Here is a 23,259-nt window from a genome sequence, read left to right on the forward strand (position 1 = left end):
TGGGCCCATGTCCCTTTGATTTACTGTTCTAGAATCAATTTGTTGCCACAAGGCTTTAACTGTCCTTGATGTTTAGAAAAAGAAAAAAAAAAACTAGCAGAGAACTGGGTGCAGAAGAAGAAGAAAAACAAAAAACCTTTATGGTGATTCAGCGTTACCAGATCAGGTTCAGAGCCTGTTATCTGATGCTCTCAGATCAGGAAATGAGATATTTGTTTTTGTGATTGACAAGGAAACAAATGGTTGAATTTGTGTTAGCACGTTTTAGGCAGTTTGTGTTTATAATTTCCAATTACATTTTGATATGTTTTTATATTACAAAAGGAACCTTTAAAATGCCATTAGCTTAGAATAGATGTCTTCTGATTTGAATCAAACTTTCAAAACCACTGCATCCCAGCTTCTGTATTTGTACCTGGTACTGAGAACAGCTTCTTTTGGTGTAACCTTTCTGATTTCTTTCGAAGTTATGTCCTGAGAAGAGAAACAGTTACCTTTGAGCTCCTTTGAATGTTGTTGTTTAAGGTGTTGATTATTTGGTAATTAGATTGCAGATCAAAAGGCATCATCCAAACTTTCACAAAATATAACCAAGCATGAGAATTGAAGTAAATATTTATTGACAAGTATGTCTAATACCATTTATTTAAAAAAAAAAAAATCCATGGGAAAAAAATCCGTAAAGCAAGAAAGTAAAATGAAATGAGAAGTAATTTGAGAGTATTAGCAACTGTTTTGTTCATCTGTGATGCCTTTATTTTCTCTTTTTCTCTTAGGATAATCCCACAGTAGTTGTTGAAGATTTGCGGCTTTGTACGGTTAAACACTGTGAAGACATAGAAAGACGTTTCTGTTTTGAGGTGGTTTCTCCAACAAAGTAAGGAGAAGTGGTGCAGCACTTGTTTACTTAAAAAATGAATAAATGAAATTACACTTGGTTGCTGTGAAACACGAGATGAATATGTCTCTTGGGACAAACAGGGCAAATATCTGAACAATTCTGTTCTCTGAAACTTTGGCTAAGAGTAACTGGTGCTGTGAGAAGTATTCCTAGTATTTAGTTTACTTTTGATATTAAAATAAACATGCGTTCTTGTGCTGTATGTATAAATGGCTTGTGGTCATGGAGCTCTTGTGGCTAAGTGGTAGAAAATGTGTAGTTCTACTCCACACAAGTAGGGTGGCTGGTAGTGTAGACAATAGTTCAGTTTCTCTAAATTTCTAATCAAGATAATGAAAAACAAACACAGAATGAGTTGTTGAGTCAGCAACATTAAATTACATTTCAGAATGCACTAAATGAAACTACCAAATACGAATATTTTGGGGTTCTGGCAACACGGTGCATTAGTTGTATTTTGGGTAAGTATGGCAGTTCCTGCTGCAGTCAGGGCAAGATTTTTTTTTTCATTAACAGTTTGAGTGTGGTCATATTTAAGTTTTTGATGCTGAGTCAAACTTATTGTAGGTTCTGGTGTATCTATACTTCCCAATCCTTATTTTTCTCCTCTTAGTAGACAGCTGTCCTAATGCTTGCATCCTTGCCTGTGGTTCATTAATATGTATTTTGCTCCTGCTTGCCTCTTGTTTTTCAGCCCATAAGTGTTGCAACAGCTGTACACTTCATGATTTGTTTCCTTTGGCTGTTAGTGTCAAAAGTAGTTGTAAGAGAGTTTCAAAATCATTTTATTTTGGTGAATGAACTGTGTTCACCAGGGCTGATAGCTGCATCTTGTGTAGGTAGTCATGGAGGTAAATTGTATGTGAGGATATAAACATGAAAAATTTGGAATTAATAAAAAAGGGAATAGCAAGTTAAGCTGTTCTCTGGGTTACTTGAAGAGTCATATATTTTAGTATTACCTATAAATAGTTTTGAGACAATAAATTTGTGGTCAGCTGCATTGTTACATGAAAAGAAATGGATACTAAGCAATGCATACTAAATAGTGTACTTGTGCTGACAGCAAGAGACTTTGACGTGAGTCTGAATTATATTGAACAGTGTGTTTATTGCGGCTTGCTCAGTCTGACTCTGATTGCATATGTGATTCTTCACAGAAGCTGCATGCTTCAGGCTGACTCAGAAAAGCTGCGGCAGGCATGGATTAAGGCAGTTCAGACCAGTATTGCTACAGCATACAGAGAGAAAGGGGATGAATCTGAGGTGAGTTTAAAAATCAAGCATTTCTTTTTGAATTTTGAGAATTAAAAATAGAGAGAACATTTTTTTTTTAATGAGAACTAAAAAAAAAATAATCCATTTGCTATCTCTTTCAGTGTAAATGCAATGAAACTTTGTCAGTAATTGTCTGATCTATCTTTCACTCCATCTTTCTAATGGTACTTCGGCCTGTATGTTTTGATGATTTTTTCTGTAGCGGGATCAAAATTTATAGGATTATTGGATGCCGTTATACTTAGTTCTATATTTCTTCAAAAAAGGTTAAGAATTTCTTTTCAATTCTGTGGCTTTCTTTGGCTTTAAATGCAGAAGCTTCTCTACGATTCTAGTGCACAGCCAGGATCAGCATTTGTAGGATCTCTTTCTTAAATTTTGTCTTTTATTTTGTTTCTTTTTTAGAAACAGGAAAAGAAACCATCCCCTTCTACTGGAAGCTTAGAAACTGGCAGCGAGACAAAAGAGAAATTGTTAAAGGGAGAAAGTGCTCTACAGCGAGTTCAGTGTATTCCTGGTAATGCTGCCTGCTGTGACTGTGGTTTGGCAGATCCTCGCTGGGCCAGTATCAACCTAGGAATCACGCTTTGTATTGAGTGCTCTGGGATACACAGGTTGGTTGGCTCTTCAGAAGTAAATCTGACTTTCACATTGACTTAATTATGATGTGTTGTTGGCCTCTTAAAGTATATATTAAATGAAGATTAGAAACCCTTTTTGTAAACAGAGTGAAGGTAACTAGTTTTATTTGCATAAACCAATGGTAAAGCTATCCGAGGTAAGACATTGCATGCAGTTACTAGTTTGTTTTTTTTCCTCTTTAGGAGCCTAGGAGTCCACTTCTCAAAAGTAAGATCTTTAACACTGGATTCATGGGAACCTGAACTGCTAAAGGTATGATAATTTTTTGAAATGACAGTTTCTACTTAGATTGTTGTTCTACAGCCATGGCATCAGAATGTTCAGTGTAGGAAAAACTTGCATTTGTAACCGGTGTATGTCTTGTACTTTTGAGTAGAAAATATTTATAGTGGTGTGTGTTTTGTTTGTTTGTTTCTATTGATACATTCTTATGCAGCCTGCAGTATTAGTAGTCATTTTTGATACGAACTTGCAAGCCAGAAAGCCTTACGCTACTTTCAGGTTCACAAATACCCTTTGAATAGTAGTTTAGTTCATACTGGGAGGTGGGAGGAGGGAAGCAAACCAAACCAAACAAAAATACACCCCACATCTTTTCCTGTTCATTTAAATAAAAGCTGAATATTTTACCTGCTATTAGAAGCAAGAAATCTTTGTTGCCATGAGAAAGTCAGTTTTCATGGACTGAGCTCACCTAAAAGTAGTATCTGCAGAATGCTTTGTCTTTGATCATATAGATGTAACTGATTGTGGTTCAGCAAAAATGTACATTAGACCAGTTGGAACAGAAATGAGGAAATCGTGTCTTACCAAATAAGGATTGGGATAAGAATAACAGCAAAGCTGGTGGAAAAGAATGTCTTTGTTGATGAGGCCTGCAAATGTCATTCTAATTGCAGAAAAAAGGATTCTTCAATGACAGATTCATTTTCGTAATCCCCTCTCAGAAGGGAATAATACTTTACAATAATAACTGTATTTTTGTTATCTTATTCTGAATTTGCTCCCTTTATTCACTGATTTTTTCATTGTCATGAAATAAACCCATGCTTATTTTTGGAAGTGGACTTAGAAAACTCAGTGAAAACACTGAGTTTCCCAGCTCAGTGAGTTGGGAAAATAGGCTTAGTGAGGTAAAAACAATTTAATAAGTAGATAAAGCCTTTTGTAACTGTGTTTGAATTTATTTTGCTTCATAGCTTATGTGTGAATTGGGAAATGATGTCATAAATAGAATATATGAAGCAAAGTTGGAGAAAGTGGGAGTGAAGAAGCCACAACCTGGAAGCCAAAGGTAGTAATATACCTAGATTTCATTTGTTCATTATAGTCATAAATGACATTAAATTGAATGATTTGCATCATTATTTAATATAAATGCAAATGATTTTTTTCTTCTTAGTACCTGATCTATTATTTCTTCTTTTGTACCACTGCCTTTCTGGGATATACACTTTCTGTGGCTTTCAAATGCTGCATGATTATCTTTTGGGTCAATGCATTCCTCTAGTGATTAAAGGTTTTTGCTTGTATAAGCTAGCAGTCTGTTCTCACATTGCTTCTGCCTCTTCCCATTCCAGTTTTATCATTCACCTGTCTGCTTCTCTAAAAGGGGCCTGCCTTTCTCCTCACGTGTTTTTGAGTCCACCCGACCTAGGGTCAGGTTAAGTTAAAGTTATCTTAATTTCCATTCTAGCTTCAGCTCTCCAGGCTCTGTAGATTTTGGTTGGTACCATTGCGACGCTTCTCCTCTTGTTTTACCTTGTATATCCCACTGCTTGTTTCACTTGCTGCTATCTATACTTCATTCTTAAGTTTGACTTTTGCTCCCTGATCCCTAATATGCTCTTTTCTTTGTTCCTACATTGCACACAAGCTCTATTTTACAACAACCTTCTAATGACTATACACCTGTCCACTGTTTCTGTTTGATGTTAATTTCTTTGAAGGTAGTTTCCTAACGTTTTGTTCTATTTTAAAGGATAAGTCTTTTAAAACATTTTTATTAGCTTTCTAGTTCTGTGCTGCTTGCTGTCAAACAGTTTCATGCTATAGAAAGCCATGATTTATAAAGTGCTAGCAATTTGGAGACAATGATAGCATTAATACTGTAGGAGATTTGCTAGCTATTACTTCTAGTGGTAACTGTTTTTCAATGATTTCAGTAATAGTACTTTTATAACTGCTTTCTTCATTGTGTCAGAATTGGTGTGTGCCGTATGATGATAACCTTAGGTTTCAAGGAAAAATATCTCAGCATTCATTATGGTGGTTCATCTGGTGGTTGTACCTACCTGGGGCTTTCATTACTGTTCTCTTATGCATTCTTGATGTTCCTTTAACAAATGTTTTTACTGAAGAATTTAAATATATGCTATATTCATTAGTTATTAAGGGATTGGTACTAATAGATAACATGTGGTGAATAATGTTTTTCTTCCACGTACTGCTTTCTAGAGTCTCTGCCTGAAAGAAAATGGACCTATATGAATATAACACTTTATTTTAACATTTAATTCTTAACTTTTCATAAGCTGCTTTTGTTTAAGGCTTACGCAAAATTTAATTAAGAATCCAGAGAGAGTGGGACAATATGCCCTTCATCTTTCTGAAAATGTCATGTGTGTCCGATGCGCAGTGCCAGATTGCAGTTTGATTACTGGCTGTAGTGTGAAATGGATGGTCTTATAACATAGGAAAATAATAAAATATGAGCTTACTAACTCCTAACATTTTGTATATGACAGGCAGGAGAAAGAGGCGTACATCAAAGCAAAATATGTGGAAAGAAAGTTTGTAGAAAAGCAGCCTGTAGCAGCTGTATCTCCACTTGAGTCTGGAACAAAAGTTTTGCCTCCAAGTCAGGAAGAGAAAAGGCACAGTGCCCCTGAAAAATCTCTTTTGGCAGGGGAACAAGGTGTGGCATCCCCCAAAGGTATTTACACAGTTCTCTCCTTAGCTATGTTATGCATGTTATCTTTAAAGTAATTCTTTGTATTTTGTATTTTCTGCCTCATGCAGAGAAATCAAATCCTTCTTTTAATGGGTCATATCCTAGTTCAGAAGTACAGGGAAGAAAATTGTTGAGCAATGTGCACTTCTGAGATGGGAAGAGTGTGTGGAGTGGGGGTTCTTACCATTCAGAAACATATTAACCACCTTCTTTCCTCCGTATTTCCATCCTTATTTTTTCCAATAACGTTCTTTCCTGCCCTATCCCTTCCTTACTGCCTGCTTTGTGCTTTGCTAACTTGCATGTCCCAGCGGTTGCTGTAATTAGCGACGAGGCGAGGCGGGAGTCTCTGTTCTGTCCTGATGAACTAGATTCACTCTTCTCCTACTTTGATACCTCTTCAAAACTACGTAGTAGTAAGTACTACAGCTATGGCATGTTCAGTGTTTGCACTAGTGACCCATTGTGTGTTGTGGCCATCTCCCTGCTTTTAATCCATTGTCTCCAGGCTACTGCATTGCTTTGTGTTTTCATGAAATAATTTAAGCTTTTTTACTTATCCTGATCTTCTAACTTTCTAATAATCCTTCACACTATTGTTGTAAATGTTATGGTTGAAGTATGTGACTTCAGATTTTTTTTTTAAATTAATGAATAATTACTGGTCATTGGAGGGGAAAAAAATGAAGATGAATTCAGGACCAAGTATAAGAGCTTGCTTTATTGTCATGTCTGTGAAACGTAGGTAACTTATGGTCTGCATAGTAATTCCCATTTTTCCCCCAAACAGTAAGAAGCAGTGACAGTGGGATCCAGCAGAGTGCTGATGACAGCAGAGAACACCTTGCCTCTACTATATCAGCTAACAGTTTGTATGAACCAGGTGCTCTAGGCTTCGTACTTTAAGATGAAGATTTAATCTTTTTTTTTTTTTGCTAACATGTTCATGTCAAAATGATTAGTGCTTGATGATAATGTTCACCTCTCTTCTGTTCTGGTGTTCTGAAACATTTTAACAAGGGTAGTAATTGCCTGAGTGACCTTTTTTCTCCTCCAGACTTGGTACGGAGAATGGCATAGAATCCTCCTAAATAAGTTCAGAGAACTTCTTTAGTCAGATGATATTGAGCCCAAACTTAATTTTTTAGTGGATGGAGCAGTGCTTCATTTTACTATAGAAGTGCCTCCAGAGAAATTTATAATAATTTCATAAATGGTTAAATATCTGGAGAAAGAATTCCTGTTAAGTCACAGACAATAAACATTGCATGTTACTTGAATGTCTTGCTTAATTTTTCAGTTTTCTGTTTACGTTGAACTGACCATGCCCTTAAACACTACTGCTCTTTACTCAAACTTTATAGAGTGATAAAATTATGTACTATTATTATTGTCCTGGGCTGACAGATATATGGACTATGGCTTATCAAAATATCCAAAACAATTACAAAGCAAGCTTATTCTAGTACATCACAGCGCTCTGAGGTACGTTTTAAATGCAATAGTTCACAGCTGTGGTTTGTAGGCAAGCAGCATGGGGCTTAGATCCTCTGACTCTGATCCTCTGTAGAAACACTTACGATGCTGTAACTCATGAAAGCTTATATGTAAAAATGTTTTTACTTCCCACACTCCACTCTGTATTACTCTTTTCAAGATGAAAGATTATGCTGTAGTCCAAAGGACTATAGCCCCAGCACATAACTGGTATGTGACAATAGTGTCTTTTAATGAAAATTCTTAGAACAGGATTAGCCTCATTATATATTCAGGCGTATCAAACTGTTGCAGAAAGATACATTTGTAGACTACATCTCAGCAGGCAATTATTTGTATTCATATCTTCCAGTATGGGACAAGATGCATTGCTTGGCTAATACCATTTCTTAGAAATGACATGGAGTAGGTAGATTGAAGGATATTCACACACACCAGTAACATGGAGGGAAGGTTTCCTGGGCAGTAATAATTCTGTGAAGTGTCCGTGCTTGAATGCTGGCACAAGCTAAAGGTGTGTGTGGTGACTTCTGGCAAAGTGCAGAGTGTTTCACAAAGTCAGAGCTGACTTATGCCAGAGAAGTTATGTCTTTGGTCAGAATTCTAGGAGGTACCTTAGAGAAGCAGGAATTACAGGTAAGCAATGTATGTATTTCTTTTTCCTTTCAGAAGGAGACAAGCAAGAGTCTTCTGTGTTCTTTGACTCCAAACAGCTTAGTCCAGGGTTGCAGCTTTATCAAGCTGCTTTTGAGAAGAATCTTCCTGATATGGCAGAAGCATTAGCCCACGGAGCTGAAGTAAACTGGGTCAATATAGAAGAAAACAAAGCAACACCACTCATTCAGGCAGTGCGAGGGGTATGTGGTATACAACATCCTGACTGATGTGGGAGGGGGGGAGGGGAAGGGGAGTAATAAGGATATTTGTGTCACTGCTTCTTCTAAACTGCTTGCTTTGCTCTTGAATGATAATGTCATGCTGAAATTGTCTTTACAAAGTTATCTCAAAGTTGTTTCTGAACTATTGCTGCTTGCTAGTGCTATACATGTAGTGTTTAGCACATGCTATCAGCGTTTAAACTTGATATGGAGGCAATCTTTTTCATTCCCTTTACTGCATGACTGAGAAGTGAGATGGCAGGACAGGTTTGGCTCTGATTCTAGAGATGTGGTGTTAAATTGTTTGTTTTGCTCTTATTCCACAGGGCTCATTGGTTACTTGTGAATTCTTACTACAGAATGGTGCCAATGTGAACATCAGGGACACAAAAGGAAGAGGACCCCTGCACCATGCCACAGTTCTAGGACACACTGGGTAACTCACTGTTCCAGAATCTGTAAAGGGCTATTTCTACTAACACAAAGCTGCTTCACTTCTCAATATATTCAGGCATTTTAATATATTTCAGGTGATAGAGTTTCTTCTTAAAATTTTGTAACGAGAAAATAACATTTTTGAATGTCTCATCTGCTAGCAAAGCACATGACTATAAACACTTCAGTCCATTTTGGAAAAATGTGCATTTAGTAAAGTTTTGGAATAACATAGACATCTGGTGAAGGCTCATGAGATGTTTCTCGTTCTGTTGAGAAGTATGGTAAGAGAAATAGGGGTGAGTGAGGCAAGACGTTTGTTTCACCTGACCTGTGTGTTGCTCAGAAAGTATTTCAACTCAAAATGTATCACATCACATCCTGAATTTTGCAATCATGGCTTTTAACTGAAACTCCATGCCAGCTCAGCTCAAATGAGGACATCATCTGTTGTGTGGTGCCCGTGCTTTTTGCATGCATCAATCCTGAAAAAGTGCAAGTTTACAGCTTGAGAGAGTTTGAGGTGTAAGGTTAGTCAGCATGCCATGTTTATGTAGGTGAAGAAATGTGTGTACACATGCATATATATTATATATGCACATATATAGATGAAAAACAGCAGAGAAAAATCAGATCAGTTTCTACAGAGTAAAACAGGCACCTGTGTCTGAGGATTCTTTACGGTATTGATTTATTCTGATCAGTATTTCTCTTCTGTTGTAGTAAAAAGAATGAAATTTTTTGGTTCTGTGACCTAAGATGATAAAGGCAGAGGCTTACCTTCTAAAGGGTTCAGCTCCTTGCTATAATAGCATGATTTGACAGTTCAGTTATTCCTCTTTGGAAAGATAGCTAAAAGCTTTGCTTACTTCTGTGTTAACATCTTAATTACTGTAGATGAATAGTGCCATTTTGAAATGTTCAAGAGACTTTTGGTAAATTAAGTCAAATACATTGCATCCAGCTTTATTTGCTTTTTTCTATTATTGTTGTGGAAATTGTTCTTAAATTATTTTTCTAAACAGACAGGTGTGTTTATTCCTAAAACGAGGAGCAAACCAGCATGCCACCGATGAAGATGGGAAAGATCCATTGAGTATAGCTGTAGAAGCTGCAAATGCAGATATTGTAACATTGTAAGTTGTATGTTATGTTTTTTTACTAAGTGTCTTAAGTTTTCATATCATTTCGAGTTAAAAATGTAAGAAGTGTCAAAATTCCTTTATGTAAAAACGTAAAATGTAGGAAGAGCAAAAGAAAATTCAGAGTGCAGTATCCATAGATGACCTCGCTGTTGAAGTTCATAAATGGGACTTTACTTGCAGTTGTCTTCATTGCTTTAAAGGTGACATTATTCTTTTTGTTTCTGAAATCACAGGTTGCGTTTAGCAAGGATGAATGAAGAAATGCGTGAATCAGAAGGACTCTATGGACAGCCAGGTCAATACTCTACTAATAACCATACTGAGATGCAGTATAAAAAGTGTATTCAGGAATTTATCAGTTTACAACTAGATCCTTAGGGTCTGAATAGAATTTAAGATAGCTTCATACACTAATAGTTTTTATAAGCGTTACACACACATTAAAGCTTCATTATGGTGCGGTTTTGTCAGATTATATAGGGGACCTGAAAGGACAGTGTTTAAAGTACATAGTTATGGTAATTTGATAGTACAACCATTACCAATCTGTTTTGCTGTTTGTTGTATGGTTTTCTCCTACTGACATTCCACTGAAACTCATGTGATGTTAGGATTTACCTGACAGTTAGAGCAGCCTGTTAAGCCAGGTTGCTCAGAGACACTTGAGGAGTTCATGTTATTACAGGATACCATTCTTCTTCTTGTGGAATGGACCTGTTTTTATTATTTTTTTAGGGGAAAAAAAATCCTTCTACACTGTACAAACATGTATCAAATATTGCAAAATAACTCCAGACAAATAGGAAAGCATTATTTCCTCCATTTTTATTTTAAAATATTTTATGTTAAGATATGTAACAGAACAGTTATTCTTAAGTACGTATTTTTGTATGCATAATATCTTACTGTTTGATTTTTAAAAACAAGCATAAAGCACCTGGCAGGCATTTGAGGCAACCAGTACAAGAAAATAAGGTTGTTTAATGAATCTGTGCAACTTACTCTCAGGCAGTCAGTCTCTATTTATACTATGTTCTGATGTGATATTTATGTAAGCCATTTCCTCTATTATGTTTACCTAAGAACCTTATCTAATCTCATGTAAAGATCAATAATGAAGGCACAGTTGATTGTCAGGTTAGTCAAGGTAGGCACAAAAACATTGTCTGCTGGGCAGTAGTGGAAGAAAGACCTTACTTTTAAGGTTGAGTGAGTACTCTTGGCTCGCTCTTATGGAGCATTTGTGTGTTTGTCATTAATTCATAATGACTGTGTGCTTATATCTTTTACCAGTTTGGGGCTGGAATATACTCAAGGGGCAATGTTGAGTCTCCTGTCAGTATCCCAGATTAGTGCTATCACAACCAAATGTATGTATTTCACAAAGTTTCTCCTGAAGAGTAGATGTTCTGCAAATTTATCTGTAAACAAAACCAGGAAAGTCAAGTTAAAACCATGAAAGTACTAAAGACACTCAGACATTCACAAGCTCTCTCTAGAGGAGCAGAAAATAATTTAGAGATGAATACTCAATTGTGAGCTTAATGAGGAAGAGTTCTCCACTCTAAATGTAGCAGGTTACATACGTGGAGAGGGGAACCTATTACCTGTTTGGTCATGTTGAATGTGAGGCTGTTTTCTGATATAATGTATGCTACTTTACTGACAGCCTGAAGGTAACAAGTATTGAATTATTTTTGAATCTTCTAGTTCTCACTTGAAGAGGTAAAAATAAAACTTTCAGTTTAAAATAGTGAAATGGATTTATTTTAAGTGAATTAGGTATTTTGATTCAAAAGCTATGTGCTAAATCATAAATGAATATTCTAGATTGCTTAATTGACATGTCAAAAATTGAGAATTATTATGAAGTAGAAAATGTTTCTATAGTTTGTACAAAAAGCCAAAGTTGATTCCTAAATATTACAAGGCTTACAGTCTAATTCATAAATTCAGGCACTACGTACATGAAAATATGAATGTTTGTTCAAACTGAAGATGGGGTGGAGACTATTCCCTGTTATTATTGTTTAAAAGATTTTTAGATTCTTCAGTTAGGCAGATAAAAAGCAGGTGAGCCTTTTATTGAAAATATCTTGACCTTTCTACCAGTCTGTATTACAGTAGAATCTAGGGACTGCAGCTGATGCATTCTGATCTAGATATTTTACAGACAATTTCCAGCCACTGTAAATGGGCAAGACTGACAGTGGAAAGTAGAGCCACCGCAAGGGGTAGAGCTTACCTAAAATCAAAGCGAGGGTATTGTTAGAATACCTACTGAAACTCAGACCACAAGCTGTACAGCACAGTGTCCCAGCCAGATGATCCTGCTGTATCTTTGAATACAGCAATATTACTTGCTGAGGTCTCTTTAAAAGTTGAAGTAAATATTTGAGTGTTTTAGATGTTAATGTCTGCTAGCCTGCTAGAAGGATTGTGTAAATGTGTAAGTGTAAGCACAAAGCCCCTCTGCTGTTAGAATAGAACAGTTAGTTGGAAAGGACCTTCAAAGAGCATTTAGTCCAGCTGTTAGGATGTATAAATACCCTTACTTGGTCATAGACAAGGCAGGTTTTTTCACTGCATAGATGTGTTAAAATACCTGCATTACCCTTATTGTAGAACTCCTCTTTTCCAAAATTATGATTCTAGAAAAAAATGAGGATTTTTAAGACAATTGTGTGTTTGTTGGGAGATATGTGAGGGTAAATATCGATGTAAGAATGTCATCACAGTGAAGCTAACTGCATATTGCTCAGCTTTAGTAATGCAGTTGATAATTACTAATGTAGCTAATAGCGTCAACATCTCTGATTTAAATATACCTGCCTGGTTTGAGCTACTTAGGGAATGTATATATTGCTTTGCAAAGTACAGTTGGTCTTCCAAAATATTCTTAGAATGGGAACTAGCTGAAACTAGCTTGTTCCACAAAATGGTCGTTGCTGGTGGTAGAAGCCATATGCACCATTGTGCTGTTTCTTGTATAATACTTGAGTGCTCATCTTCTGGTGCTACAATATGTCTGCTAACTATTTGATATTAGTACTGCTACTTTTCTCTTCCTATCTTTTCTTGAATGTATGATGTGTGCCTTTTAATTTATTCTGGTGTTAAATGGTAAAGCAGTGTTATAGTATTTTTGTATATAAAATCTGCACTTTAGGGAAAACATTACTTGGAAAGGGAATTTCCAGAATTAAGTTTTAAAGTAAGATTTTAAAATAATTATAAGGTTTACAGTATTAAATATTTTAATGCAGCATAAAGGGGCACTTTATTTTAATCTATTTTTGTATGTAATATTTTTGTTATGTAATAGCCAAAAACAGAGCCACAATGTACCTTGCAAAAGTAGCTTTTGGTTTTTTTCTTTCAATTTTATTTGAAAGAATACAGCAACTTGAACTACAGTACTAGTTCGTGAATGGGACCCATTTCTGTAATAAAAACATAGTTGCTTTGCTTGCATCACACAAGCTTGATTCTCATTTGTTCTCTTCGAACCTGTTCTTTTGATGGATGTTACAAACTCTTCTTTCATTCAGTGCTTATCTTTCAGTGCAAGCGGTTACCAGAAACTTAATGATAAAATGTGTTGTATGCCTGTTTGATATCTAGAACATACTTGAAACTAAACCTGAAAACAAAAGGGAATTCTACTAGACCTAAGTTTTCCTAGTAGAGTAGTGTTGAATTCATTTGTCCTTTAAAGTCTGGGCAGAACTGCGGTTACACTTTCATATAAACCCATGTGCAGTGTTAAGTATTTGTGGAAAGTCAGTTGTCATTCCTGAAAGTGTTTTCAAATGAATGCAATCTCATCTCCAACACTGGAAAAGGATAATGGTTCTAATATTGGAAATGTACATTAAAAAAATGGAAAATCCAAACAGTGTAACTCTTCACTGTAGTACAGTCTATAACATAAAATCCCTTGTAAGTCTTCCCTTTTGAAACTAGTGGTCAAACGATGCTTTTTTTTTTCTTCCATAATCCTGTTGGGGGTTGGGTGGGGGAATGTACGTGACGGTAGAGATTTTGGGATGATTCTTCTGTCATATTATTAATCAAGGTATCAGCAGGGAGCAGTAATGCTGGGAACTTATCCCATGCAGTCATCCATGTTGGGAAGACAGCACAATTTGGATGGCTGAACATTTCCTGACTGGACCAAATTTTAATTCCCTTTGAAGTCAATATGGTACGGTTAATGTTTTAAAATGAAGGTTAATTCAAGGCCCAAAATGCTGCAGCAGATTAAAGAAATGTGAAAATCTCCGTTTTAAGATGGTAGAAGAATGACTTGGTAGAAGAATGAGATGGTAGAAGATGGTAGATGGTAGATGAGATGGTAGAAGAATGACTTAAGAAATATTCTATCTGGATTGTGGTTTTCCTGTGTAGATAGAGGAAGGGATGGAGACAGAGCAGATAAAAATTGCTGCCTGCTCTCATTTTGGAATATTTGCACTAGTAGTCAGTTGGTTTTAGACAAAAAGGGTAAAGATAAGCAGCAAACAAAAAGAATTTAAAGAAAATACTTTCTAGGTTTATAAAAGTAATGATATATGTCTGATAATGCATCAAAAATTTATACTTATGTAAGTAATAGACCAAAAATGTTTATGAACAATAATTTCCCTGGTTACTTAGGATTGCTTTTTTTTTTTTTATATATATACTCTTGTTTGCTAATTGTTTCTTTCATGGAGAGTTTTTTATGGCTGTTAGACTTCTGACCTCTGTTTCCAAGTAAATCTTTTTTTATGCCATAATTCTAATTTACTGATGAGTCTTGGTTAGCACGTCCTTTCCAAAACCAAGTATTTTTTCTCTGATAGCTAATAAACATTTTTATTTTTACGTTGCTTAAAAACGCTTGCACTTTTCCTTTCTAACTCTGAACTTTCCTCTATGTGGCTGCCTTTGAGGTACTATTTCAGGTATAGTTTGGCTTTGTTTAATTTGCTTCTACAGAATGTGCATGTGATTAAACAGTCCCAGTTCACATCAGCATCATTCCATCTGTGTAAGAAGTCTTTACACATTACTATAGATGTTATACAGTAAATGGTAGCATGGTAAGGTGTCTGTGCAATGATGGATGATGTTAATTAACACAAGTGTTTAAAATTGTTTCCCCTTTTTCTTCCTTCTAGGAGATGAAATTTATCAGGACATTTTTCGTGACTTTTCTCAAATGGCATCAAATAATCCAGAGAAGCTAAACCGTTTCCAGCAGTCAGATTCCCAGAAGCCTTAAGTGTCAAGAAGGAAAAGAACCTGCTCCTTCTAGTGCAAGTCGTCTTTAACAGAATGAATTACGTGCATTTTGTTAGATAGTTTGGATAAAACGACCACTCTAATGTAGCTGTAGATCATGGTAGCTGGGGAAATGTGTAAGAGTTTTATGTTCCACAGTACATATACCTCAGCAGCTGAAGAAAACGTTTTAAAGTTAAAGGAATACCTGCTAGCTTGGTGTAGAAATAGGACCAGTTAGCAAGTATGAAGTTCATCTGCAGCTCGTACTTAGCAGAGCGTAGCAGAGCATAGCTGTATGTATTGCAGACTCTGAGTGGCAGGATGACCGGATCCGCTTTGCTAATTAGTATCCTATACTGTCATCGGTCTCACTGCTGCCATAAAGATGTGCCTCTGACAAGAAGGTCTAGGTTGCATTTTCTTGGACTGTTTGGAAGGGAAATCAGGTAATGACTTACAGAATTGTCCTTCCGTTTGTGGGCCTGTAACTTTTCTTGTTCCTACCCTGACTCTGGTTAGAGGTAGGCTGTTAATAACAAGATGTGGTAACTTCTCTTTTGCAAACTCTTTTGCAGCAGAAGTTTTAACACCAGGCTGGCTTTTATACTAGTGGCTGCAGGTCAGTCACGATCAGTATATATCCTGGAGGACCAAATTCTAAGAGTTAGTCAATTTTCTTCTGCACCCCTCTTCTCCCCTGAGCCCCTTCTAAAATGAAGATTGCTGTGAAGGAAGTAACTTTTAAATGAGCACTTGGAACCTTTAATGAAAGAAATAAATGTAATCCTGCTGGACATGATATGGGGTTTGTCAGTATTTTGACACCAAAACTTGAAATTTGAGACATCCAAGTAAAAATGGAAAGCCAAAGGAGTCTGTGTAGAACAGTCACATGACAGCTGTTTGTCACCTTTTCTCTTTGCTGTTCTCACTACTAGCCCTAAGCTGCATATATAAAAATGCATATGTAATACAGCTACCCTAAATTTAGGTCAATCAATCCTTTATAGCACAGCATGGTAAACATAATCTACAAAGGTGTGGATGTATGTGTGTCTAAACTAAGGCTTGCAGAAGAAAACCTAGGAATTATACTGCACATTTTTGCCAAGTAACAACTGAGAATATTTTCCAGCTGTATTGAGGGCAACAACGCAAGTTGCTTTTTTTTTTGATGAGCTCCACCTGCTGATGTGCATGCACAAATGGTGTCTGTAGATACATGCTTGTGTATCAGGTTATGTGCTACTAAAATAATCACCAGAAGCCACAAACCAGCAGATGCAATTCTTCATATTGTATCTGTCTACCCTATGGACAATTTAAGGAGAATTTTTAAGTTACATACCATCAGTGTGAGTTTTTTATAATCCTATTAGCCATGGCAGTATGCTAACCTTCTGTTTAAGTGCATTTAGGAACTGGCTTTTTTCCAGGCTGGCTTGTATAAGCAAAATTGGGTAAAGAATTTCTGTAAATTGTGGTAAAAACTGAACTTCCTGGCATGTTAAGTTTTTAAACAATGTATTTTAAATATTTATCATTTTGCAGCAAATGTATAGTAGTGCATTTAATCTGGACAATTCTTGATGTGAAGTTAATAGCATCTTAGTGTCCAACAGGTCTTTCCAAGAAAAAGAATCTTTAAAAAAGTTTTGTTTAATCTGTGTTCTAATTATGCTAGGAAAAGCAGACTCTGCCCGTTTGAAGAGCGTGTTTCATTGAATAATAAGCAACTTACTAGAAATTACTGCTTACAGATGATTTCATAAGTTTATTTTAAATAATTGTCTATGAAATGACAATATACTTTGTAATCCATAGTATTTAACAGCAATGGACATTTATTTAGTAGATTTTAGAGAAAGTAAAATTCCCTGTGTACAGATGGGACAATGTAAGATATGGCTATGTATAGTATATACTGTAGACATAGGGTTTTTCAGAAGATTTGTATCCTTTGCCATCTACATGACGGTCGGTGTACAATGTGAATGTTTGGTAATGTACAGCTCCCGAAAGCTTAGTGGCATAATCGCTGTCCTACTCCACGCTGCTGGGAAAACATCCGAGACGCTTAACCAATCTCCACTGGTGTTTTCTTTCCTACTAAAAAAAAAAAAAAAAAAATCTGACAAATTTTGCAGGACAATTTTCTACCAACAAAAAGTTTTTTCCCTGTAGCTCTGCTGATTCATCTACTGCTTTCCAGCTCTCGTCTGATACTCTGCAGTATCAGGCTGTTTATGCTAAAGGACTAGTAACGTACCCAATCCACAAATTGTATGACTTTTCAGGAGATTTGGAGTTTCAGTGATTCAGGGAGCAGGTGTATCAATTCTGATCCTGGAACCTCATTTCCTGATCCTTTTAGGTACACTATGATATCCAGGATAAACTGCATTTTTCAGGCCAGGTGCAATACGTGTCTGGAGATCCTGCTCATCAGCAAAAATTAATATGCCATTAAGTTCCTCAACATGTATCGAGGGTTTAGTCCTGTTGGACACTGGCAGGCTCAGTGCTCCAGGGTCTCTGTACCTTACAGGATTCAGCCCTTGGTAAAACAAAGTCTGATTAACTCCAGTGCTATGGAGATCTGGATTTCCTCAAGTTCTGATTCAAGTGCTGATGTTCTGCACAATAATGTTAGGAAACTTCCATTTCTTTATTGCAGTATGAAGCTGAGTGTAACTCGAGTAGCAGACTGTAAGACTCTGGTATGTGTTAACACCTTGTACCCTGTACCAGATAATGGAAAGCTTCAATTCCAGTTCATGTTTCTCTATATATGAAATGTGTCATCAGTAATCAATGGGGTACAAAGCAGTAGATTCCAAAAACACTTTAAAATCAGCTTTCATGTGGATTTTTTGTAATTTACTATACAGTCCATTAAAAGATTTTCAAGTATTCCTCCTAGACAGAGCTGGATCACGTTCCAAAAGTCTCTTGGAAAGACAGATGTGTAAGATCTCAACGTATATTCTAATGCGTCTTAATTTCAGAGGTATAACTTACGTTGCGTGTTAAGATGGTATCTGTGGTATCTCCATAGGGATCTGTACTGTTTTGACTGTTCAAAAGGTTTCATGTTTTGTTAATGTTGGTACGATGTATGTAAAACTTCTAAATTATTATACTGAATAGTGCTACTGAATTATATTAGACATTGAAATTCCCGCAAGTTTGGGTGAACACAGTAAATGGTCAAAGTTTCCTTATCAATCAGGACTTAACCCAAAAACTCACTGAAATCTATGGCCATCTTTCCCCTGATTTCAGAGGCTTTGGATTGTACCCTTCACAGTTCATGTTGTCGCTGTGTTAAAGGATTGTGTTAACATTGTGTTTTTTGTTTTGTTTTTCCATTTCCTATGGTTTTATATTTTACCAGTTTATATACTGAGCTGAACTAGTTTTAGTAAATGCACCCCCATCTTCCTACTGCTGTCAGCAATTCCCCATAAAAAGGAAGCTTCTCCTGTTTTGCAGTATGCCATCTGTACACATCTGAGTTACTGGAATTCTGCTTGGTAGAGCAGAAACTTCAAGTCACTAAAGAAAAAAGCAAGAACTAGAATAAGCACAGGAGTGACTAGATGATGCTCATCTGCAGTCACCTGTTTTAAAATAGGGTTGTTAACTCTGCATCTTCATCACGAGAACCTCCCATGGCGCAGTGATTACCAAAGGACCAGTTCATAGAGCTACAAATACTGTGCAAGTACCCAGGAAGCAATGCTTTCCCACTGTCAAAATGACCGAGCTGATTCTTTAGTACATTAAAAGCCAGTATTGCAAGCTGCCCTCTGCCAAGTCCCAGGGTGAGATGTAAGTTAGTTTTTGTGTTTATTCCTGTTCGTACCGTCCTCCAGCCTGCTGTGCTGCCACAAACACCTTACACCAGGGCCAAGCCCACAAGGCAGAGCTGGGGCCAGGCTCCGCGTGCTACCTTGGCCCATCCCTTGGTTCTGCACACTATTTCCTTCCATGGGCAGCGAAAGAAGATGATAAAGGAGGAGGACATCCCCGTCGCCTTCCTGTGAAGAATCCAAGTGCTGTTTTCCTAGAAATCACCGAGAAATCACTGCTCCTGCGCCTGCTCTGTCTGAAACGAGCTCTTATTTCCGTGTCCCCGTCCTTGCTTTGAGCACCCAGCAGCCGCGCTCCCCCTCGGCCGTGCCCCTGCTCCGTGCCGTGTGCGGGCGGGGCGGGGCCGCGCCTCAGCATGGCGGCGGGCGGCGGGTAGGGCAGGAGCGGGGCCGCCATGGCCGTGGGGCGGGCGGGCTGGGCCCGCTCTCAGCCCTGCGCCCTGGCGCTGGCGGCCGCCCTGGCCGTGTGCGCCTTCTACTACCTGGGCGGCGGCGGCGAGACCTTCTCCACCGCCACCCGGCGGCTCCGAGCCACCCCGGCCAGCCCGGCTCGGCGCGGCCGAGCCCTGCACCTCCTGGTGCTGTTCACCAAGGCGGAGCGCGGCCCCTCGCTGCGGGACAAGGCCCGCGCCGCGCTGCGCTCCCTGCTGCGCCACGGCCGCCTGGGCCGCGGGGACGCGCTGCGCCTGCACCTCGTCACCGACCGCAACAGCAGGGACATCGCCGAGGGGCTGCTGCGGGACGAGCTCGGCCGCGCCGCCTTCCCGCACCAGGTGAGGCGGCCCCGGGGGCTGTGAGGGGTGGGGGGAGCCTCGGGGAAGGCACACGGAGCCCCCCCTGAAGGCAGCCGGTGCGAAGCTGGCTCCCGTCAAACAGGGAGCTGGTGAGCGGAGGGGGCACCGAGCTGTGAGACGCCAAGAAGGGACCCTCCCGTCCTGAGATGCTTCTATTCAGAATTAGAAGTCTTCTAATTCTGCCATAGCTCTTTGTTTCTCGTTTTTCAGATGTTTCATGTTAGCCAAACTCCACCAGAACAGCCTGAGGTGTAACCTGCACGTTGTTCACACACAGCACTTGTTGGACAATAATCCCATCTCTCTTCTTAACCCGTTGTACTAGCACTAGCACTGCCATGTCACCCATAGCAGATACGCTGCGCCTTGCCGAGCCGTCCCAGCTGTCTGGATGTGGCAGGTAACAGCTTTGGAAACCTTCCCCTGCTGCAGCCCTGAGAGCTGGCGTTGTGCACAGTGCTGTGGCCTGCAGTGCCCCGTGGCGGTGCCAGCAGACAGCTGTGGGGCTGCCATGCCGCCCCAGAGCTGGAGTTGAGCTGGCATTAGGTGTGCAGCGCACAGCTTGGTTCAGGTTTGTGGCATTGTGTCCCTCAGAGAGGTTCAGCTGCTGGGCCGTGACAGCACGTGGATCCCTCACGGACGCCCCTGTGGGTGTGCAGCTGCCTTACTGCCCTCTGCTCGTGTCTGAAGCCAAATTCCTCTGCGGGCAGCCTGTCCAGCACTGCTGCTCCGGGAGGGTATGGCCTTGTGGGGCTTACCAGTTAGTGTTGTGTGAGGTGGGAGCGTACTGTGGGGTGAGCCTCTGCGTGCATCAGGTGGCTGCAGACTTGCACCGAGCCATGGCTCAGCTCCAGAAGTAGTTCTTGCAGTCGAGCTGGGCTGTCTTGGGTGGGATCAAGCAGCGTTGTCCGGAGAGTTCAGGTGACATCTCACGAGGGTCTGCTACAGCAGGAGCTCCTTCCCTTTCCTGGAAGGCGTGATGCCTCCTGGAGATGTTTGGTTTGGTTTGTTGGCCTGGGGCTGGCAGCAGACTTCACATCTCTGCAGTTACGTGGTTTTTAGGCAGACAGTTGGTAATATACAGGCTTCTGTACTAGTTCTTAGTCTTGCCTGTGATGTCGTGACATTTCTGGTGTGCTTAACGGGTGACAGTGCCTCTTTTTTCTTGCTGGAGCCTCTCCCTTTCCTCGTTGTTAGCAGAAGACATCAGCATAACCTGGACCTTTTGTGCTGCTAAAGTTTTGAGGAAGGTTCACCTTCAGCCTGTTCATCTGGTTGCATCAGCAGTCACCAGTCTCTGTCCTGAGACCTCTCCTCCTGGCTTCTATTGGCATCCCCAGAGTGCTCTCCTCGTTCTTACCCTGTTCTCCTGGAGCAGGCCCAGAGCTGAGGCTTGACAAAGTGCTCGGGAGGCCGCTGGAGCTGCTGAGCAGGTTTGATGAACCCTGAACTTTACTTTTTCTTCATGAGAGGAGGATTTAGGCTGTGTTTTTGGAGCTGTCCTTGCCCTCCCCTCCCAGCAGAGCTGGGATCAGGCACAACCTCTGCTAGAGCAGAGCCCAGGCACCACAAAATCTGGATCCTGATCCTTGGGGAAGGCAGCGGGCCAGCTCTCATCTCCCCCACAACATGTGTGTGGGCTCAGGTACTTCCAAAGCCTTCTGGAGAACGTGGCAGCCGGCTGCAGCCTCCCGATGCAGATGGTGAGCAGCAGTGCTTCGGGGTGGGCAGACCCAAGCTGCGGGACAGTCATCACAGTGGTGTCACCAGCCCTGCGTGTCTGAGCCCGTGGACACCTCCCAGAAGTGCAGCTGGGCTGGGAGCGCAGCGTGCGGGCGGCAGATGGAGCTGGTGCTCCGCGCTGCGCCGCCTGCATGGGGCTGCGGGACGTGGATGCAGCAGGGAGCAGCCTGCCCCGGCTTTTTGGCAGGGCCTGGCTATCTATTCGAGATAGCATGGCTTTAGAGACTGCTGGCTCAAGTGCTGCCTTTTAGGAAGCCTGAGGGTGATTTCTACAAGTCGGTGCTCCTCACCTGGGCAGGTCAGCCCTACTCTTACATCTCAGTCCCCTTCTGTGAGATGTAGTTACCCACCTACTCTAGGGAGGTGCTTTGGGAACCGCACCGGGGTCGCGGGTGAAGGCTGAGCTCTCCTTGTCCTCTGCAGGGCTGGTGCTGTCACGAGCTGGGCTGCTGTGGCCCTGCACCTACAGGATCTGTGCAGAGGCACCTGGCACGAGACGGAGGGACAGTCAGAGAGAAAGTGTGGTGGCCTTTTAGTGAGCCAATTGAAAGGGTCTTTTCTCAGCGTGAGATGTGTTTGTGAAGCAAGTTGCACAGGAAACCCGTGGAACTTACTTTTTTTAATGTCCTCAGCAAACTTGGTCAGATTTAGCCACGGGGATTTACTGAAAGCTGCTACGCAAATAAATAACCAAGTACAAAATTAGCAGCAGATAAACAAGCTGTGCTACAGTCAGTGCTGGGGAGAGGAGAAGCCTCCGCAGTACTGGTGAGGACAGCAGTCCTGTGGTTGCAGGAGGATTTGTCGTGTCAGGAGCTTGCGTTGCAGAAGTGCTTACCCAAAGGATGGGCAGCAGAAACACATTTTCCTCTGTTTACTTTGGAAGGCAAGGGAGGACAGATGATACTGTGTCTGGAGTTTCAGCAGTGTTTTTCCCCTGATTTTTGTCCACCGGTGCTTGGCACCCCTCTGCTCGTTCCAGAACTGACTGGAGTTGGTTTGAATTCTCTTTTTTTTTTTTTCCCCTGCTCTGCTGTTCATCATCTCCAGACCTGGGAGGTGATTTAAGCCTGGGCACTTCTCAGAGGGAGACCTGCTCCCACCGGTGCCGTGGCAGGGCAGGGATCTCCCAGGGGGAGGCTCCCTGGGTCGGTGCTCTGGGCTGGGGCTTGGCTCTGTGTGCCTGGGCAGCAGCATTCAGCTGTGTTTCAGCACCCAGCAGCAGTGCTGCAAATCTCCTTGCTGCAATTGTGTGATCCTGTGCTAACGGTGAGGGCAGAGCTGGCCGTGCACAGCCCCTGGGGCACAGCATCCTCCTGCGCTTCGGGGAGCTGGGCTGAGATGCTGCTGGTAACCGAGTTTCTCCTTCTCCAGCGTCTCGGGGAAGCTCTGCGCACGCCGTGTTGTCCAAACAGGAGCGTGGCCAGCGATGAGCTCTCGCAGCACACTTCCCTGGTACGTGCTGTCCTGTGCTCTTCCTGCCTTCCTCCCGAGGCCGCGTGGCGTGAGGCCAGCTGCAGGACACGCAGCTCGCAGCGTGGTCGCGCTGCTGTGAAGTCGCAGGGCCAAGCCTCCAGCTCTCAGACCGTGCCCTTGGCCTGGAGCGGGTGTGTGGGCGCTTCCCCAGGAGGAAATCAAAACGCTGCTGCTTCAACTCTGCCCCAGCAACGCGCCACTGGGGGCTTGGTGCTGTGCCCGGTGGCTTCAGGGCTTCTGCCAGCACCCAGGCTGGACGTGGACGCACCTCGCTGTGCTCAGCGCCGCTGGGCCCACCGACAGCTCCCCAGCTCCTGCAAGCTCTGCTCTGACACGAGAGCTGTGATCTGGGGAACAATTTCAGCAAGAAG

The 23,259-nt window shown here is 40.8% G+C and overlaps 2 protein-coding genes across 5 annotated transcripts in view; both read left to right on the top strand.

The window, feature by feature from the left end:
• ACAP2 (ArfGAP with coiled-coil, ankyrin repeat and PH domains 2) overlaps positions 1 to 18,349 on the top strand; it is a 64,077-nt gene extending 45,728 nt beyond the window's left edge. For all 4 annotated transcript variants that reach the window (XM_032192840.1, XM_032192843.1, XM_032192841.1 and 1 more), the window contains 12 exons: positions 777 to 877; positions 2,062 to 2,167; positions 2,585 to 2,793; positions 3,004 to 3,073; positions 4,021 to 4,115; positions 5,569 to 5,756; positions 6,565 to 6,657; positions 7,941 to 8,128; positions 8,476 to 8,585; positions 9,610 to 9,720; positions 9,963 to 10,024; positions 14,895 to 18,349. In XM_032192840.1, coding sequence (XP_032048731.1) covers positions 777 to 877; positions 2,062 to 2,167; positions 2,585 to 2,793; positions 3,004 to 3,073; positions 4,021 to 4,115; positions 5,569 to 5,756; positions 6,565 to 6,657; positions 7,941 to 8,128; positions 8,476 to 8,585; positions 9,610 to 9,720; positions 9,963 to 10,024; positions 14,895 to 14,998 — 1,437 coding nt within the window. In that variant the 3' untranslated portion in view covers positions 14,999 to 18,349. The remainder of the gene's footprint in view (positions 1 to 776; positions 878 to 2,061; positions 2,168 to 2,584; positions 2,794 to 3,003; positions 3,074 to 4,020; positions 4,116 to 5,568; positions 5,757 to 6,564; positions 6,658 to 7,940; positions 8,129 to 8,475; positions 8,586 to 9,609; positions 9,721 to 9,962; positions 10,025 to 14,894) is intronic.
• Positions 18,350 to 19,262: 913 nt separating this feature from the next.
• Positions 19,263 to 23,259, top strand: part of XXYLT1 (xyloside xylosyltransferase 1) — a 37,973-nt gene continuing 33,976 nt past the window's right edge. The window contains exon 1 of the mRNA XM_032193095.1: positions 19,263 to 19,648. Within this exon, the coding sequence (XP_032048986.1) occupies positions 19,271 to 19,648 (378 nt within the window). The 5' untranslated portion in view covers positions 19,263 to 19,270. The remainder of the gene's footprint in view (positions 19,649 to 23,259) is intronic.

This window comes from Aythya fuligula, chromosome 9 (genome assembly GCF_009819795.1).
Source record: "Aythya fuligula isolate bAytFul2 chromosome 9, bAytFul2.pri, whole genome shotgun sequence".
Lineage (NCBI taxonomy): Eukaryota > Metazoa > Chordata > Aves > Anseriformes > Anatidae > Aythya > Aythya fuligula.